Below are 20,703 nucleotides of genomic sequence, written 5' to 3' on the forward strand. Positions count from 1 at the left end.
GTAGGTAAAAAACCTTTTATGCAGCCAGAGCTCCAAATTACCACATATTAAAAAAACCCAACACTCCAATATCATAGAATCATAGAATCACAAGGTTGGAAACGACCTATAAGATCATCTAGTCCAACTGTCTTCTCATTACCACTGCTATCACAAACTAAACCATATCTTGCAGCTCCTCATCCAGATGCCTCTTGAACACTGCCAGGGACAGCGACTCCACCACCTCCCTGGGCAGGCCATTCCAGTGCCTGACTACTCTCTGAGAGAAAAAGTTTTTCCTCACGTCTAACCTAAACCTCCTCTGGTACAACTTGTGGCCATTTCCCCAGGTCCTGTTCACTGCCTGGGAGAAGAGGCCAAACCCCTCTTCACCCCAACCTTCCTTCAGGAAGTTGTAGAGTGCAGTGAGGTCTCCCCTGAGCCTCCTCTTCTCCAGGCTAAACAATCCCAGCTCCCTCAGCCACTCCTCATAAGATTTGTGCTCCAGACCCCTCACCAGTTTTGTTGCCCTTCTCTGGACACGCTCCAGGGCCTCAATGTCTTTCCTGTAGTGAGGGGCCCAAAACTGAACACAGTACTCGAGGTGCGGCCTCACCAGTGCTGAGTAGAGCGGGATGATCACCTCCCTGCTCCTGCTAGCCGCACTTTTTCTAATGCAGACCAGGATGCCATTGGCCCTGTTGGTCACCTGGGCACACTGTCGGCTCATGTTCAGCTGAGCATCAACCAACACCCCCAGGTCCCTTTTCTCTTCACAATCGTCCAGCCACTCATCCCCAAACCTATAACGCTGCTTGGGGTTGTTGTGGCCAAAGTGCAGGACCCAATACTTGGCCTTGTTGAACCTCATCCCATTCATCTCAGCCCAGCAATCCAGCTTATCTAGATCCCTGTGAAGGGCCTCCCTACCCTCAGGCAGATCAACACCACCTCCCAACTTGGTGTCATCTGCAAACTTACTGAGGGTACACTCAATCCCCTCATCTAGGTCATCAATAAATATATTAAACAAGATGGGCCCCAGTACCGACCCCTGGGGGACACCACTTGGGGTTGCCAGCTGGACTTAACTCCATTAACCACTATCTGTTGGGCACGGCCCTCTAGCCAGTTTCTTATCCAAAAGAGTGTATACCTGTCCAGGCCACGGGCAGCCAGTTTCCCCAGCAGAAGCCTGTGAGAGACCGTGTCAAAGGCTTTGCTGACATCTAGGTAGACTACATCAACAGCCTTTCTCTCATCTACCAGTCTTGTCACCCAGTCATAGAAGGAGATGAGGTTGGTCAAGCACGACTTGCCTTTCACAAATCTGTGCTGGCTGGGCCTGATCCCCTGGACACCACGCACATGCCATGCGATCTCACCGGAGATGATTTGCTCCATTACTTTCCCTGGTACTGAGATCAGGCTAACAGGCCTATAGTTCCTCGGATCCTCCTTACAGCCCCTCTTGAAGATAGGAGTCACATCAGCAAGCCTCCAATCCACTGGGACCTCTCCCGTTAATCAGGAGCACTGAGAGATGGCTGAGAGGGGCTCAGCAATCACCCCCGCCAGCTCCCTCAGCACCCGAAGGTGTAGCCCATCCGGTCCCATGGACTTCTGACAGTCCAGACGGAAGAGGAGCTCTCTGACTGTCTCCACCTGAATCGCCGGGGTTATATTCTGAGTAGGGTCCCAGATTTCCAGATCAGGGCATTGAATGCCCAGAGGATAACTCGTCTGGCTACTAAAGGCAGATGTAAAGAAGGCATTGAGGACCTCAGCCTTCTCCTTGTCCTCAGTGGCCACATTCCCTGCTGCATCAAGTATAGGATGAAAATTATCCTTGGTTCTTCTTTTGCCTTTGATATATTTATAAAAGGATTTTTTTATTGTCTTTTACTATGGTGGCCAAACTGAGTTCAAGTTGGACTTTTGCCATCCTAACTTCCTCCCTGCATACCTTAGCTACTCCCTTGTAATCCCCCCCAAGTAGCCTGCCCCTTCTTCCAGAGGACATAGACTTTGTTTTTCTCCTTGAGTCTCAACAGTAGTTCCCGGCTCATCCACACGTTTTTAATCCACACTGGTATTTAATGCTGTATCTCATTAGTTCACAACACAGGTGATGAATCAGCAAAATACTATTGGCAACTATTGTATCAGTTAGACTTTATGTGAACTGAACTGTCTGGCTATGCAGTGACTAGTAAGATTCTTTGCATACTCAATTTTAAATGTAAATTAATGTACACAATTGAGCCAAATTAAGCTTATACTCATATAATGAAAAATTACTGTCAAGAAGTCTCACTGTTGTTTCTGTGTTCCTGTTTTTCTCACAAAATTCCCTACTGCTAGGTGCGGCAGCAGAGACGTGCTGCTTATGAAGAGGTTGGGTGAAAGCACAGCAAGTTGAGACAACAGCAGTATAACTTCCCTTAGGTGATGCCTTTTAAATTCTCTCACCAATGATTTTGAGAGACTTCACTTTCACCTCAACTTTCCTTATTTCCCACACTCAAAAAGGTTATGTGTAACGAGTGAGTCTTTAGCAAGATGAGTAGCTCAGCAGTATGCAAGACAAACATCAGTGTAATTGTGGAATGGTGAAAAAAATCTAGTTTGACTAAAATAGGATAATCCTGGAAACTTCTATTTACTTCATCTATCTGTCTTACTCAAAGGAGTGTGATAATGTGGCTGGAAATAGATGCTTGTACTTACATACAGTTTCTTGCTGCCAAGTCTCTGTGGACAAACTTTTTGCTTGCAAGGTATTTCATCCCTTTTGCAACCTGAAGACCAAATCCAATTAAATCTTTAACTGTTGGATTCTGCAAAATATAAACGTTTATAATACAATGAATGCAGAAGCTTGAATAGTAGACTGTTTTTTTTTTTTGTTGTTGTTGTTGTTTTTTTGCTGTGACTTTTAGTTTTTGATTCAGATATCTTGCCACCAGAATGAGCAAGGTAAGTTGGTGCTTATAATAAAATGGCCTAAGTTCAGGCCAGGTTCTTGCATCCACTGAGGAAACACACTTGAGGAGATGAAAAGGACTGACAGACTCTGAAGAGTGGAGTTTGCAACATTAGTAGCATTACTTGGGTTGGGAAGTGGAACAATGTGCTGAAACCTCAACAGTACAGCTGATACACAAAATTCTCATATGTGAATCAGTTCACATTTGTGAGCTTAGAGTAATAACATGTAATTCAGTAGAAAATACTAACTGTGAACTTCAAGCTCGTCAGCTGGAAATGTCCAAAAAAGGAGAATCTTATCTGGGGCAAAATAAATGCAAGCTATCATTAGTGTGATGCTAAGGAAAAGATGGATGAGACCTTAGCAGCTTTCGGGGAAATATTTCCTGCAAACTTCTGGTCTGCAACACCCTGATGGGATCCTACTGAAAAAAAGTTAAATATGGAAATAAGTATAAAAATAAATCTGTAATTCTTTTATCCAACAGCACAACTTGTTATGTTAGTAAGGTCCAACAGATTACTGTGTTGGCATTGTTCCATACCATTTTCTTCTGTGGAACAATCCTATTCAGCTGTGGTTATTATTCAATTAATATCAGGAAGACACAGAGCTTCTCACAGACAAGATTCCTGGTGCTCATAGAATGAAATAAGTTCAAAAGAGAAGAAGGACCTACCCTATAAAAGCTTAACTCTTGCAATAATTCTCCAAAATGCCTTTTTTTTTTTAATTTTATTTTTTTATTTTTATTTTTTAAATTCCTGGCTACTAGGAATCAAGAGCAAAGTCTCACTGGCTCAGAAATCACTTTCTATTGCCCGAGCACTGTGAAATGGGTGAATACTACAATATAAAGTGGGCTTAGATTACTAGAGGCAAGACTTGGTAATGTAGGCCAGTGAGGCCCATGTGAGAAAACTGTAGAATTTTAATAAAAATTAAGAAAATCACTGATAAGAGAGTTCTCACAGTTTGTATAACAATTATTGGTTTACTCTCTTAAGATAAGAAGAAAAAAGAAATTGATATCAGGACTGTGACATTCTCTAGCTGGCTTTGAAGATCCCTTACCTAGAAGTTGGAAAAGCATATGGTAACAACTGACACAGCTGTAGTGAAGTCAATGGAGACATGCAAGTTTAAACCAGCAGATGGTTGGGCCCCTTTACTTGAATCTCATAAAGACATTTGTTTATGAAGAGGCTTATGGATGGGAAATGAGAAATACTTATTGCTGATAATTTCTGGGAAACGCTGTAGAAAGGAATGTGAGGGGGAAGGGAAGGAGTGGCAGCGCTGTGGTTGGGCTCGCTGCCAGCATAGGCAAGTGCCAAAGGTTAAGGTGTAGTAACAGCAGCAAGTTACATAGCTACTGTAATTATCAACCTGTAGTGTTGGGTCTGGGTGTGGCTAGACTTGTATTAATGTTCCACTGACATCACTGTGTACTTACATGAGTCTCATTCCTAATGAAGTTTCGAAGGTCTCCATGTTTCATATATGGAAGAACCACTAAGGGGGATCCTTCATTGGGTAAACAGATTCCCAGAAGTGACAGAACGTTGGGATGAGTGAAATCTTTCATGATTATTCCTTCTTTCAGAAACTGAGCTACTTCTTCCAGGTCCGTAATTCCTAAGAAATTCAGCAGTAAAATGTAATAATTAAAAAAAAAAAAAATCTACAGTTCATTTCTGTACAGTATCATCGCACAAATGAAACTGATAATGAGAAGCTACAAATATGCTCCTCACCTCCCACACTGCAGCTATGCTATGTGCATAGTTTTTTTATAATGACCAAATGTACTGTTTTTAATTCAAATTTTTAAATTAATTTTAATTACATTTCTCCTTTGCTTAGTATGAATTGCATAACAACAGTTCAGTAAAGCTTTTAATAAATGTTGTTATAGTCTCTTCCTGATTTTCCAGCATCTTTGTCTGCTGCTTATCAATTTAACTTCCAAAAGCAGATCTCAAGGAGTCAGTAGAATAAAAAATGACACTATATTTCCCTCATTTTTCTCTATCCCATTCTTTGTAGAGGAAAAACTTGGACACTTCATTTGATGAATAAATATATAGCAATGCCTAATTGTAATCTAAAGTCACTGGAGCTGCCCTACAGATAAATTTAATCCAGCTGCAACTGAGAATTTTTATTTGTAAAGTACACTTCACTGTAATTGATTAGTTCACCATAGTTGTCTTCGAAATTATGGTAATATCTCACTCTCAAACATGTAACTCACTGTTCAGTGACTTCACAGCACAGTGAATTTTCCTGCCATCGTTATCCAGCAGTGTTCCATGGTACACACACCCAAAATGACCTGTGTAAAAAATGAGCAAGATTAGCTTTTGTAAAATTAGTCTTCTATTATTTTCCATTGGGTAGCAATTAAACTTTAAGAAAGTGATCACAACTTTACTTCTGTCCAATTCCCAACACTTGTGATATTAACTGGAACTAACACATAAAACAGTCATTACATAAAGCCATCATTACACAAATGAAAACTATTTGCAACATAATTGATATTTCTTGTCCTAGATGAAGTATATAAATAATGACAAGGCTGGCACCACAGCTGCTTCATATTCTTGTTAATGACCATGCACACAAAAAAATACATCAGCCCATTCCCATCATTCTGTCCCACTGGACATATGTTGAATGGGGGCACTGGAAGGTGCAAGGCAGCAGCAGTTAGAAGGACCTGATTCAACCACTGCATCAGTTGTTCCCAAGGATCTGCATACCCATGTTAACTGGTTTAACCTGCACAGCTGTGATGTATCTTTAATGGCAATTTGAATAAAGAGGCACTGTGGGCTTATAATCTTCCTGATCTTGTTATTTCATGGAAAATGTTGAGTGTAGTAGTAGTGTGTTGGCCATGAAAGGTTCGGGAATCACTCCACAGGTTAACCATATTGCTAGGAGGCAGTCTATTGTTTCTGCTGTGGTCTCGTTTCTAGTGCAGAATATCACTAGAATATCACAATTTACCTTCTTGCTGACAGACTAAGCAGTGAAATAAGCTGGCAAGAACACATAAATCCTTCTGAACCTGTGTTTTTCTGTCAATAAAACTGAATAGTCTGCAGAATGGAAAGACCTACTATGAGAAGTTGACTTGTTTGCGAAGCATAGAGAACTTCAAGCTTCAGGCACATACATTAAATAATCCAGACCAAATTATGTACATATAATGGTACTTTCCTTCACTATGTACTATTTAATGGGCACTTTTAAGACACTAATATTTGCAGTGTCTTAACACAAAATAGGTGTTGTTTTTTTTTTTGGTGCAAGTTCTTCAGACAGAACAAGATTATTTTTACTAGGTTCAAGCCATAAGTGCTGGTTGGAGTCCAGCTGGCTTTGACTTTGGCTTGGGGTAAAATTAATATAAAGTTTGTTTTATAAAAACAACTCAAATCCCATCAGACCACAGCTTGTTTGGAGCCTGGGCACAAATCCTAAAGCTTGGATTGGGTGTGTCTGAAACATTTTTGGGTTTGGCTCGTTTCTAGTTATGGAGGTGAAAATTAAAACAGGTTAATTATGTTGGTGTCATTCCTGATATTTTTCAGCATTCAAAAATGGGAAATTACTTGGCCTTCTCTGAAATAAGAAAGAAAAGCAAAAGGCCCACCCTTGCTTTGGGGATGATGAAGTGTAATACATGGAAGGGAAACACACTGACTGTATGTTTGATTTGTGGCTATTTTCCCACAGAGAGGACATTAGGAATATCACTTATAGTTTTGTAATCAGGATTCTGGTACTCAAAAACAGATCTCTTGAGCGTGATCTGTAGAAGTACTGAAAATCCAGTTTCCACTTGGCTTATTCGTAGGCACTCAACAGCATAGATTTTAATAAATGTCATTACAGAAATACTGACTTGGGCTATGAATGTGAGAGAGAACGCATTCAAGAAGATGTAGAGAAATAAGGACTATGGGAAAAAAAACAGAAAAAATGGGAGGTTTACTCAACTTGCTGCTGGGTTGAGCAAGGAATGGAGAGGAAGAGAGAGACTTCAGTAAAAGGAAACAGTGAACTCTTCAAAGCTGGGGGAAACTTGTGGAGAACATGTAGGTGTACACAGCCATGTACTGAATGCACTTAGTGACTGAGGGGATTTCAGTGCCATGTAGCAACCCACACAGCTCTCACACTAGTAGTTTAGGACTCACTGATGCCTCCTCCTTGGCACCTCCTGCCAGTTAGGCACATGCCTTTGGCTTGTACAGTATTCTGCTGTAGCTTCACTCCCTTTCTGCAGCCTCATAGATCAGACTGAGATTTTTGGTGGCCTGGAAGAAGGCAAGAGTGAGGCAGCTGAGGGGTATCAGCAAGTCTCCTGAGTTCAAAGGAATCTCATTAAATGTCAGGCTATTTCCCCTTTCTGTGGTCTTCTCCAACTCATCTAGCACACAACCCTTCATATGACTTCAAAATGAGAACCCCCCTTGGTTGTCCTCTTGATTTGGTGTACGGGATGCTGTGCCGTAAGAGGAAAAAAGCTTGAAAAACTCCCATATAGATACCTTCACAATGGTTTATGATGACTGAATGTGCAAAAAGAACAACAGTTTGCAGTCACAGTACCCACCTCTTCCTATTACTTCACTGAAATGTACTATCAGGCTATCAGCACCAATAACAACGTGCTGGACTTCTTTGACCAGGTCAGGATTTAAGGCACTGATATCGATGTGGACGTTAGTTTGAAGAAGAGGACTGGCTAAATCTGAGTCCCCACTGGACAGAATTGGGGAGAGGTCAGAGTGAGGATATTGGGCAGGTCTGCACGATCCATTCTGAGACATGCTTGGGAACTGATCTGCAAGATGAACATAAACTGTTATAGTATTTTCAGGCTAGAAAATGAAAGGTTTTATTTCATTGATAAGCAAGGGTTTGACTTTACCATATGAAAGCAGCTTGCTTTTGCAAAAAAGTTTCTCACGAAGGAAGATGAAAATAAGCACTGCTAATCTGCCAGACTCCAGGGAAACGATGTCACTAGAAACTTACGCTTGTCTCAGCTCTACTTTTATGAAAGCAAGTAGACAAACTTTCCACTTTTATAAAGGGACAGAACGAGATCTTGTCACTTCTTGCCAAGGGCAGTTTCTAATAACTGTGAGTAATAGAAGTAAAATGGGAAAAATGATAGAGATGGGCAAGAAGGAAGTAGTGAACAATTAAAAACATGAAACCTACTGTCATGTTTTAATTTGGTAGGTAACTCTACTTTTCATGCAGGTTTCCGAACTGCTGGTGACTAGCTATATTTATCCATTGGTAAATATTCAACCAGGGAAATGCCTAGAGGTGATTCATATCCTGTAGCTCCTGAAGATAATACAGTTGGTGCTACTCATGAAAATAACATGAGCCAGCTGATTTAAAATAGCAGAAATTAAAATGTTGCAGTCAAGCAAGAAGTACTTATTTGAGAAAATTATTTTTGTCAACATTGTATCCAAGTATGTTAAATTGCTTTTGTTTAAAGGATTTTCCCTGGCATTCTATGTAATGGAATCAAGGAAATAAGTTTAATTTACGCTAATTTCAGTTTGGAATGATTCCAGTGGAATCTGTGAACAGAATTTAGCACAAGGTCAAAAAGAAAAGAAGGGAATAAATTTAACAACAGAAATTATTAGCTATTTTATTGCACAGACATGGTTTATATATTTATGTATAAAACCCGGGAGGTTTTCACATAGTGTTGTTACCACACTAGCTAATGAGAAAAACTCACCATTGCTCTACCTAGAAGCAAAACCAAAAACTCTTCCATTTACAAGCCCCAGTTATGTCACCAAAAGCAAGTACCTATTTAATAGCCATGGTAAAATTAGCTATGGTTGTGAATTAATTTTTATAGCTCCTGCATGTAAGTGTGCTTGTCTTAAAATATTCCTGTCATTTTATTCTTTTATGATAAATGTAGTGAATGCCCTTATGGCAACATTCAGTGAACAAACCTCCTTCTCTGGGGCATTCTCTGTGGTGCTTTGCCAGTGCACAGCGGCCCTGGGATCACTGCAGGTTTACGTTCTACTGCGGATCTTTGCACAGTCTTGTATCACCTTCCCATCTAACACTGGCACAGACTTTCCTTCAGGAATCTTTCAGTCAAGAAGCTTCCTGTGCCAGCTGTCAGCAGCAAGTATAAAATCAGAAAGGAAGCTGGAAACTGGCCCAACTACTAACAAAAATCTGTGATATTTCAAATATCTTAATATAGTAGATCCTAATAGTTAAATCTGTTTAATGGAAATCAGAGGACATGGACTCCACATTTCTTAAAGGACGTGTTCACTCTGAAGTGGTTTGGTAAGAGCAGTAGAGTTCTCTTCTGAAGAATGTCCACTCTAAAATGGTGTTACATAGTACAGAAACATATTTAGCACAGGATTAATCTTCCCTTATACTCCTAGACCTGCCAGGGAACACTGTGTTTTCTGAGGCTGGCATCCTAGCACACATGCATCTCCACTTGAACTGTGACAATCTACATAGCCCTTTATCTTAAGTTTTAAACTGAACATTTCTAGGTGATAGAACTTGCCATTTATAGAAAGGCGATGAACAGACCAAAGAATACGTTTACAAAAGTTTCATTTTCCATTTGAGCTGGCAGATCTGCTTTATAATGACTGTATAAAGTCATTGATACACGCTGAAACTAAAACCACTTGCCATCCTTAAAATCATGTTTTTGGACTGGATTTGATCATAGTCTGGCAAACATAACGATAATACAAAATCATTACATCCATTAGCTCCTAATTAATTGTGGAAGATGCTTACAATGAGCTTCTACTAATAGTAGTTTATTAAACTCCTGAAAATGAAGTAGACTAAAAGTGAAAATTCTTTTCACCTTAATTTTGGGAAGCACCTGAGAAGCTCAGTTCGAATAGTGAACCTGTGAACAAATGATAATCCCATACAATGGAGACATGGTCAAACAGCCCAAATGGCTGCAATCTGAAGGCAGAGGAAAAACAAGATGCATAAAATGGTTATCATCAGTACAGATTCTTAGTAGAGACATACCTTCTAGGAATGTTGACCTGTAATCTACAGATTCGCTGGAGACCATTTCTGTTGTTGGACTGACACTCCTTGCACTCACCAGCCTGTCCAGGTGAGGAGTGTGCACTCTGCCATCATAGCGCACCAGCTCACTTCCCAGATCTGAATGGGAAGGAGAAAGAAATATTTTAACACCCTCATGTTTACTGAATGCTAACATTAATTTAGTAGTTCGTTTAATTCCTCTGCGAGGAAAAAGGTCAGTTGTGTCTGAGGCAAATATAGGCAGAACCTGAACTTCAGCTATTTGAATAGGACAAGAATTGATGTAATGTGTTAATGTCTCATTCTTGGCCATACTTCTTGGAAAGATCCAAGGGAGATCTGAAGCCTCTGGGACAGCTTCATGACTAGACTGTGATACCACATCAGGACAAGATCTGGTTGTATAGCACCTCCCTCCTCCTTCCTGCTTGCATACTGCAGCAGTTTCCACTGGAAGGAAAATCAGACACAGGGGCCAGAAAGGAGGCAAACTTTCACCTAGGTCCTTATTTGAGTGAATGGGATACTGCAGCGCTCTGTCTTGTACAACCTAGGCTCAGTGTGGGGACTTACAAGGACACTGGATGAAGCTGAAGTACATGTGGTTCCAGGTGCACCATCTACTTGCCCCTCTTGTACGGGTGACTGGGAAAAAGAAGTTACTGTGTTTCCCTAATAGCTCAGAATTTCCTCCTTCAGGCACAATGCGGCCCTTCACCCAGCTCAGGCAACAGCCAAGGGTTGAAATGCATCTAAACATTGAACTAGATTGTGAAACTTCAGCTAACAGGTTACGGAGGGGCACTGCACAGCACTTAATCAGAGCATAAATTAATGTTTTTTAAAAAATCTAAGATATAACAACTGAATTATTGATTGGAGTTTACTATGATAGACCTTTAATCTGTTTCTTCTTCCTTCTCCAGAGAAAAAATACCAAAAAGATAAAAATTAAAACAGATGTTGAAACAACTCCAGCAATCAGTCCTGTGAAATTCTGATCTTGCCGGATCAGCACTTTCCCAATAACTGTTGACAAAACTTCTTGCTTCCACTGGAAAAAAAAAAACAACAACAAAAACAAATAAAAAAAAGTAGTGTGACGATTTCAAAAGACAAGTAAGAAATAAATTATTAGTACTGAATATAAACTCATATATCCCATGTGAAATACATCTCAATTTTATGATGCTCTACTGAGATAAGACACTGGCAGTGCAGAAGTGATTTTATTGGTGTTTGTGAAATCAGATCTTTGTGTTTATGATGCCTTACTTGCTTTCAGGAGCTCTGATGGGGACACGGATAAGTGTGTGCCACACCACACACACAGCACTCACACACACACACACACTGCATAACAGGGTTATGTTGTTATCAGATTAAAAATACCAAATTCATATATTCACTCAAATGTATAGGCCTATGGATACTATGTACGCTGAAAAAAAAAAAAAAAAAGCCCAAATGTCTTTGATATGTGTCCTTTTGGCATAGCCAGTCTGTAACATCAAACTGTCTTTCTGTTGACAGCATGCCTGCATTTTAGTTTCCAAGGTCACGTGAGGCTGTCCCTTGCCAGCTTCTAGCTTGTCGACAGTTTAAAGAAACAAAACAAAACAACAACCCTTCCCCCCCCCAAATCAACAACTGAACAAAACACCAAGCAGCTAACAGGGAAAAACTGTTTCAGATCACACAGCACTAGCTCAGTCAGTTGGAATGCATTTGGCCATCTTTTCTCCTCCTCCTGTGGAATTCATTCCTCTGGGTACTGTAATGATGGATTTGCCCGTCAAAAGAGCAAATTTTCTTGTTCGCTGGGCAGACTTCAATTTCTGAGGCTCCTTGCCAGTAAACAAGCAGAAACCTTATTTAACCCCTTTGTGTTGTACCCTTTTCTACATATGGAATACATGTCGCACATGTGCTGCTTAGAGGTTATGGCCTACTGTCACATAGTAGAACAGATTGAATGAGATTGAGTATGTAAAAATACAAATAGGTACAGAATGTAAAATATGAGCAAATACTGTATGAAAATAGGCATTTACAAATCTGAGAAACAGATCTGCCAGAAGGGAGCTGCACCTCATTCTACAATTTGTCTGATATGCCCAAGATATTGATTTCTTACTTTTCAAAGCAAATATATATTACAATAAATTAACATTTAGTGTATTAAAATGAATAATTACTATTTACTAAGATTGTAGTAACACATAAAAATATCTTTCAGAGGATAGAGTCTCACTGAGATGTGCCATAAAAGCACAGAACAAAATGATGGTCCCTGCTCCAAAGAGCTTACTCAGACTTTGATCGTGGTCAAACATAGAAGACTGTTAATGTTAATGTTTCCATTATTTTCAGTGAATTGGAGTCCATGCTCAGCAAATTTAATTTGTTAAAATGAAATTCCCCCTCCCCATACATACATTACCATATTTATATTTTTAAAAATACAAAAATGTTGAAAGATTTTTGTTCTATTCTATGAATCAATGGGTCTACAATTTAAATCTGTGGTAGAATTGTGAATGACTTGAGCAAGAGCACATTTACAACAAAGATGAAACTCAAACATTTGGTCTCAGTGTCTGCATCTTGCAAAACTAATGAAACTATATATGTATAAAAGAGGAAAAAATATTTCAGAAATGATCCAATCCTATTGTCCATATCACAGTTTTCTGTAGTCTTTTTTTTTTTTTTTTTGGAAAAAAAAAGACTTATGAGCTCCTAAGAAAACCCACTCCATTAAGATTTCTTGTTCTTTCCCACATGGCACCACTTGTCTTTGGATTAACAACTAGCATTTTATTTCTGTGGTTCTTAATTTAGGTTCTACTTTGTGCCCAAGGCTCCAAAAGTCTCCGTACAAACTGGTAATGGCAATTATAATGATAATATTTCTTTTAAAATAGTTGATATGATTTGAATTTCCATCCCACACAAGCAGAGACTGAGATGGAGATATCTCTGAAAACAGAGGATCGAGCTTAAATCTGAAGTTTGTAAATTCAATAGCGTCACTGGGATTGATAATTAGGTGATATTAATATCACATGTGCATTGTAGCTGCCTCACCTCTATATTTAGCTCACTGTTGGATTTCAGGAGATCGCTCGGAACTGTGCACAAAATTGTTTCTGACTGCAAGAGAAGGTTTTCACAGCTTTTATTTCCAACTTTTAGCACCTCTCCTTTAACAGCTTCTGAATCAATATAATTTCCCTTGGGAAAAAGAAAAAAGAAAAAATCAATTTAATATTACGTAACATCCTCATACAAATTAGGGAGAAAGGCTTTTCTTACCTCAGAAAATGTTTTTAATGAAAAAAAACCCAACCAACAATTGTAAAATAAAACAGACTAATACAAGTTTACATTGACCAGTCAATATGTGTATATATCAGATTTATTCACGTAAATGGGAGTTTGACTGACAGGCCTGTGAAGGAGGGGTAATAATGTTTAAGGATAAAATCTCCTGTCACTACTAATCACACAGCCCATAAGGACTTCTTAAAACGCAAATGTTTGAGGAATAATTTCTGGTGCTCCTGTTTAGATTTTTGTATAATTTTCACAAGAAAGAAAGCATTATGTGATCCTGTTGTTTATACAAAATGAACATTATATTATCCACAAACTAAAGGCATCTCAAATATTTTGTTTTGCAAGTGATTATGGCTGAGGGAGTGAAGCCCTCAGAAAGGAGTGACTGAATTATAATAATAAAAAATGCACAAATCTGTTAAAATGACATTCCTCAGGCCAAAGAGGAACAAGCCCTGTTAAAGATGACAGCATGAAAAGTGCACTCCCTACACAGAAAACCTGCCTTCACATCCCAGACTTGGATGAAATACTATTCCTTCTGGTATTGTGATAGTGGTGTCCTAAGACCAAGGTCAGGATCTTTTGTGCTCTGGACTACATTGGTATTTAGGAAGCTACAGTGCTGCCCTGACCCATTTACAGTCCAGGTTAAGATAAGATGAAAGAACCGGCATATTACGAGGGAGTAAAAGGGGAGAAGGATAGATGGGGAGTAACAGTAATACAGTCTATTGATGTGGGCTGGACTGGGAGTTTTTTCACGAGACAGGAGGAAAGAGTCATGCCTGACACTGCTGTGAGGCCTCGTCTACTGAAAAGAAAATAAGAATCCCATTCTGAAGAGCAAAATAAATTACTTTGGAAAATGCTTTTTTTAGGTCTGCTGCAGAAAGAGGCTGACCCCTGGGGAAATTGTAATAAAAATAAAGGATAGCCAGTTTAATGACCTATTTTGACTGGCAAAGCCATACCCCAGGTGAGTGCTTTTTAATTGCTGGCCAAAAAGGTCCATTTTGCTATTTTTTCTTCTATCTTGGAGCCATTCTGTTTGGTGTTGAATATTCAGTGGGCCAGGCATTGACTGGTGGTTTAGTGCTTATTAGTCTGGAAACTAACTGCAGATTGTGAGCCATTCAAGTTCAAATCTATCCTTTGAATTATTTACCTCAAAAGACCAGAACTTGGGTCTTCCATGTTCTGGACAAATGTATTGTTATGGAGAATGTGGATGAGTGGCCTCTCTTTTCCTTCTGCACCAAATCTTAGAAAATTTCCTCCACCAAAACTGATGCTTGCCAAAGGAAGTAATCATACTGATATTTCCCAATGCAGTCCTTAGTTACAGTGAAGACAGGTGTGGCAAAGAACATCCAAGATCTCAAATGTGATGTGAAACATGAAATTTGTGCTGCTTATTTCTCTGGTGAAAAATTTATAAATACGTGCTAGTCATGTAGGCGTAGGCCTCTTATGGAAGCATGCAGAGACCTGGCACTGGCTTGGTGCATCAGCGCAACTCCTGACCAGGCCAGGCCTCTGCAGGTTCTGTGCAGCTCAGGCAATGGGCAGAAGAAGCAAAAGAAAAGAACTGACACATGAGTAAAGCAAGGCCCCTTCTTCACCAGTGTCTGTCCTGCTTGCACTACTGCTCCAGGCTTGGGCAGAGGCAAGCTGTGGAATTGCTGCTGCAGCCCTCAGATCTGGCCTGGCACACAGTCCCAAAACCTTGGTCTGCTGTAGCACTTCAGAGGTCATTCCTGCATCAAGAGGCTGTTGAAGAACATTCTCAAGAGCCCCCAAAGTGATGTCTCCAGCAGAGTTAGGGCACATTTCTCCTTGGCAAATTTGGGCTACTGAATTATACTGATATAGGGGTTGTCCTGTCTTTGCAGTGTGTTATTGCTTGCAGAATCTACAGACAGGCTGCTTTCTTGACATGACTTTGGTCAGAAGTTCCCAACTGCACAAACTGGACTGAGTGAAGGAGTTAGTCCTCTGAAAAGCTATCAGTTCCTTCCAAGTTCAGATCAGTAGCTCTTGTGGGAGGCCATGAGAAGAGTTTTTAGCAGATTCTATTCTTCGCTCTTCCCCGACAGCAAGTTTTTCCTACTCTGTGAGCTTCATGTATTGGCAGGAGATGGGAGCACTTCTAAAGTAACATCTCTGTGGTGTTGAAGCAGTGAAGTGCCTCAAGCCGCTCTGCTGTGACCACTCTGACCGGGGCATGGCGGGCACTGAGAGACTTCAAAGAGTCACATAGTTGGCAGAAGAAGACAGTGATGATGTGGGTCCTTAGGAGATGTGGTAGTGTGGAAGACAAAAGGGCTGGCACTGAAGACAAGAAAGGCTGGCATTTATGGTGCATAATGCCCTGACTGTATTTTAGATGGAAGACTTAATATTTTCTTGCACGTAACATTTTCTTACAAAGATGTTTTTTGGTCATCAGGGGAAACCAAATAGTACCAATAGTACCTTTTAATCGGGATCCACAGTCATTTGATGAAAGTTGATATGTCACAATAGATTACTCTGATTGAAAAACTTGTGATAAAAGATCTCTCCTTCTCTCTGAAACTAATTAAGAAATAGATAAAAGAACTTTGGTTTGGTAGAACAGCCTGTTCACTGAAGCAAGCTGCCATTTAATTTCATGCTGAGCTTGCTTAATTACCGCACAAAATATGACCATGAGGCATGTAAACTTGTATGTGTGTATTTTTGTATGTGGGTATGGGACGAGGGAAAAGTGTTGGCAATATGGTTTGTAATGATCTTTTGGCTCCCTAATATAATTTCTGAAAGCTGCCTCACTGTTTTGATAGAAGCATCCCACTGTAACTAATTCTATTTAGAGGATGCTAAATTGGGGCTTGTTCATGCTTTGCTGCAGAGACCAACTTTCACCAATGTCATTCTTCAGTTGGTTGCCAATAATCAGGGAATTAGGCTTAGGTAGACATTTGCCTTGTGTGCCTTGACTAAGGGTGACATCAATACTACAAAATTGTTAGTTTGGGCAGTTGTTGGTGGAGCAGTTCTCAGCCAGCTTCCTCATCTCAATGGCTTCTTCCTGTCAATGAGTAGCACCAGGGAGTTTTCCTTAAGGGAAAGTGAAAGATCCAAGAGCAAAAGAGAAGAGTTTAAAAAAAAAAAAAAAAAAAAAAAAAAAGCCTGATTTTTAACCTAAGTTCCTGGAATGATTATGAAATAAGTTAACCGGAAGCTTTTCCAGGTAAATGAAGGACAGGAAGGCAGTTGGGAATAGCCAGAACAGACTTCCCAAGAGCAGATTTTGCCTAAGTGGCCTGATTGCCCCCTATGAGGTAATGACTGGTTCTGCAGATGAAATGAGAGCATTTGAAAATGTTTACCTTATGTTGCAAGGTTTGCAACATAATCTCTCCTAGTATTGAAAACAAATTCATTTGATACAGGCTGGATGAGTGGAGTATAGACTAGGTGAAGAAAATGAATGTACCATCAACTCAAAGATTACAGGTCTAACAAGTGGCATTTTTCAATGGCTGATGCTGGGACCAATAGTATTTAAAATATTCATCAACAACCTGGACAAAAGAACAGCTCATCACATACTTTAGTAACAGCATATACTTGAGATGGAAGGAAGTGATTGTTATCCTTGCTCTGCACTTGCAAGACCACACCTAAATAATTGTATTGAATGTTCGGCCACACAGTAAAAGAGAAATAATGACAAATTGAGGGAAGTACAGAGGACTGCTGATATAGAAAAGGGGTTGAATTCAGCTCAGGATGGACAAAGTGAGGTTAGGGGAGCTGGATTTTTTTTTTTTTTTTCTGAACTGTAAAATCTCCATCCTTGAAGAATTTCAAAACTCATCTGGACAAAGCCATAATCAACCTGACCTAATTTTAAACTTAGCACTGCTTTCTGATCAAGGGAGTTAGACTATGAAGACCTCCAGAGGTTCCTTCCAATCTAATTTATTCAATTTTTCTTCTTAAATTAGTCTTCTTTCTTTCCAATTGGTTGATATGTGTGACCTGGAAACAACTGGAAACTGCTGCTGTCACTGCACAGAGGCACTGAGCCATACAGAAGCTATGTATTCCCAGCTCTCTGCTAATCTGCACACCAGCACTCTTTTTAGTATGTCTCTATGAACAGGCAAACATTTACTCTGCAGTGAGGAAGGAGTTATTTGTTGACCAGGAGTTCCAAGTAGAAAAAACAAAATAACAAAAAACCCTAGATTGATTATTCTTTGGAACCTGCCCACCACACTTTGTGGTGTCACATCACATCAGAGAGTTTGACTGGGACCCAGCATGACAAACAGAGTCTCTGAGGTAAGCCCTTCTGCTTTTCTGCAGTTAGAAGTTGGCTCACTGGACCATCTTGCAGTCAAAAACCTCAGGGCTCCCAGATATCATGGCTGTATAGGGAAAAAGAGTTTTGGCTTAAAGAGCGATGAAGCAGGGATACCATTAAGGGAGATTCTTTTCTCTGCAAGTTTCATTGTGCCATATAAATTATAAATATTCTATGAAAATGAAATGTACACAATAAATTTTCATACACATTCATTGTAAGTTAGAATTCCCTGTATTTTTATCCTGTTTCTTTTTGACACTCTAAATCAGAAAAGTACTAAATTTCAGGAAATCAGATTCCCAAATTAATTTAACATTCTCTGCAGTACTCTTGTACAAAGAAGACTGTGCCTGTGAGGGCCCCAAATTCCTGAGAGATAATTCTGAGTGCCCACTAGGCTATTTTCAGTGCTCTTTTAGCTAGCACTCAGTATTAACTTTGCATTTTTCATAGATCCATAAATATTTAGGCTACATTGGTGGCTGATCTTCAGTGACTGTGCATGGACCAGAATTTCCCTCAGCTTTAGAAAGCCAAAACTGCTGGGACACTTCTTAAAGCTAACTCTACATCATCCATGAGGAAGAACACAAAACTGTATGACAGTAAGAGCTGGGACACACAGACCACACACTTCAAGTTCTGGGCTGCTGGCCATGTTTAATCCTAGACTGGTGACACAGCCTGTAGCAGTAATATTCTGCTACAGTTGTCTCACTCACAGCTCAGAGCTTGGGGAAAGCCTCCCTCCCTCCCCATCTGATGTCAGCAACCACCTTGGAATGCCTTTGTTTTCACCTCTTTAACTTTTAAGTTGTGACAATGTGAGGTTTGGGAGAAAGCACTACCAAAAACACTGTGCTCCATTCCTCTCTGCCTGTGTTTTCTCTAATTTATTCCGCAGTACCGCGCTGATGTGCGCTTCACAACTTTCAGTGCGAGTAGTTCAATTGAAAAATGAATAATTTAAAAACTTATTTCAGCATTTCTTACCTTAATTTCCAGAACGTTTGGGTTGCTCCTTGAGATGAACACTGGCTTTTCAAAATGTTTAAATACAGGATTATTTACATAGTCAAAATCAAAGTACAGAGAGCTGACACCATCAAAAATAAAGAATACTTTGGTTACAAACGGTGGTTGAAGATTGAAAGCTTTTAGGGAAGGAGTTGTACAGCAGATTATCTCTGAACTAGAGCGGTGGTTACATGCCTATAGGAAAGAAAGGAAGAATTGGAGTAAGTACGTGCATAGGAAGTAACTGATGAACATAGCTGTTGTTTAACAATACACATATATTGAAAAAATAAACACCAGAAGTCTTGTTCTTCTTTAACCAAAGCAAAATTCTGATCAAGGCTACTCAGCGTTTGTTTAGAGTGGGGAGAAGGGTGTAAAAACTCAGTGGTGTTTGCACTCTCGTTGAGGAAATGTTCAAGTAAACAAGCTTCCTGGCCTGATTGTTCACAGCACTTTTAAAGTAAATATTTTGAAGATAATTAGTGGAAAATGATTTCCAATGCCAAAGACCATCAGCAGGCTACCCTTTCACTGGACTGTATGGGGACACAAAGCAGCCATAACTCCAATATCCAGCCTGTGTCAGAGCAAACACAACATGGATTTCTCTGCCTTTTATACTACCAAAGCGATAGCAAGAGATCAGAGGAGAAATTAAAAATAAGGCAAATGTATCTGACTAAAACAGTAGAAAATATGCCATGTTTATTCATGGTGTAGCTGAGCTGTGTTTCTTACACAAAGTTGTTAGGGACTCTCCGAGAAAGTGCTTCAAAGCCAAAACCACTGTGGGAATTGACCTATAAAGTTCAGCAAAACGTATCTTCTTTCTACAACAGTAGGCGTAGGACCCCAGAATTGTGGCATTTGTTGCTTAGGTATAACACAAGTAAGTCTCTCTGGGAAGACCTGACAGAAGGTTCTGCTTCATGCTGTATATCCCTGGATGAGTGGGGATGAAGGGTTGCCTCTCAGTGCAATGTGAAAGCTGCCTGACGACACATGTGAAGCACCACTTTCCTGTCACTCTGCACTTATTCCCACTATTGGTGTGCTCTGGACCAAGCAATGCTTCTCAGGGGAAAGATGAAACTCTTGCTCCAGAAGACCTCCTAGGGAAAGTACTGTGCCCTGGAGCTGTGAATCAGAGTGAGATGTGTGGCCAGGGTGCTTCCATCCATCCAGCAGCACCTTGACACGGGTTTCTTGAGACAGACAAGATGTATCAGTGTTTTTCCTGAAAGGACTTGTGTATTGAAAGGAAGGCAGCCTGATCTGAAGCTGAGTCTGGTCAATTTACAGGGATAATGTGAATCCTTGCAGGTGGGATTCATCCAGCCTGCATCCAGACACCCAGACTGTAGTTAGTTCTCTGAATTCCTTTGATAGTCAGCAGAGGAAGGGTTCTCTGATCTGTTTTAGACTTTAATAAATATAACTTAATAATATAATAATATAATAATAATAGATATAACTAGATACAATAACTTTAAGTAGATGAGCAGCACTCTCTAAGGATCGACTTTTCTCTCTTTAAGGTGTTCTAGATAACTAATTTGATTATATTGTCAACAGCACATCTACAAGCATCGGTGGGAAGTATGGTGGGTGCTGGGCAGCATCACACACATTGCAAAGAGGCTCTTTTGTGACTGTGTTGTTTTCTCCCTTCTCTGTGCCTCCCCTTCATGCCTCCTGCAGTGGATACGGTTGAAGGACTTCTGGCACAGAGTTGCTTCAGCTCCACAGTACTTTTGTGTAAGACCTGTATAAGCAGTTCCCTGTTCCGAAAACAGACGTTACATTGCTCTTTACTTTAAATAGAGTGGCCGACATGTGGCCCAGTAAAAATGGGACTTATATACTAGTCATCATAAATCTTACA

The 20,703-nt window shown here is 40.0% G+C and overlaps 1 protein-coding gene across 3 annotated transcripts in view; it reads right to left on the minus strand.

The window, feature by feature from the left end:
- The window catches only part of MET (MET proto-oncogene, receptor tyrosine kinase), a 92,164-nt gene that overhangs the window by 5,495 nt on the left and 65,966 nt on the right, over window positions 1-20,703 (minus strand). For all 3 annotated transcript variants that reach the window (XM_085219061.1, XM_085219066.1, XM_085219054.1), the window contains exons 11-18: window positions 18,792-19,010; window positions 13,184-13,330; window positions 10,991-11,147; window positions 10,070-10,210; window positions 7,608-7,838; window positions 5,232-5,312; window positions 4,431-4,612; window positions 2,713-2,822 (exon numbers count right to left, since the gene is read on the minus strand). In XM_085219061.1, the coding sequence (XP_085075187.1) occupies window positions 2,713-2,822; window positions 4,431-4,612; window positions 5,232-5,312; window positions 7,608-7,838; window positions 10,070-10,210; window positions 10,991-11,147; window positions 13,184-13,330; window positions 18,792-19,010 (1,268 nt within the window). The remainder of the gene's footprint in view (window positions 1-2,712; window positions 2,823-4,430; window positions 4,613-5,231; window positions 5,313-7,607; window positions 7,839-10,069; window positions 10,211-10,990; window positions 11,148-13,183; window positions 13,331-18,791; window positions 19,011-20,703) is intronic.

Source organism: Meleagris gallopavo, chromosome 1 (assembly GCF_905368555.1).
Source record: "Meleagris gallopavo chromosome 1, MGAL_WU_HG_1.1, whole genome shotgun sequence".
NCBI lineage: Eukaryota > Metazoa > Chordata > Aves > Galliformes > Phasianidae > Meleagris > Meleagris gallopavo.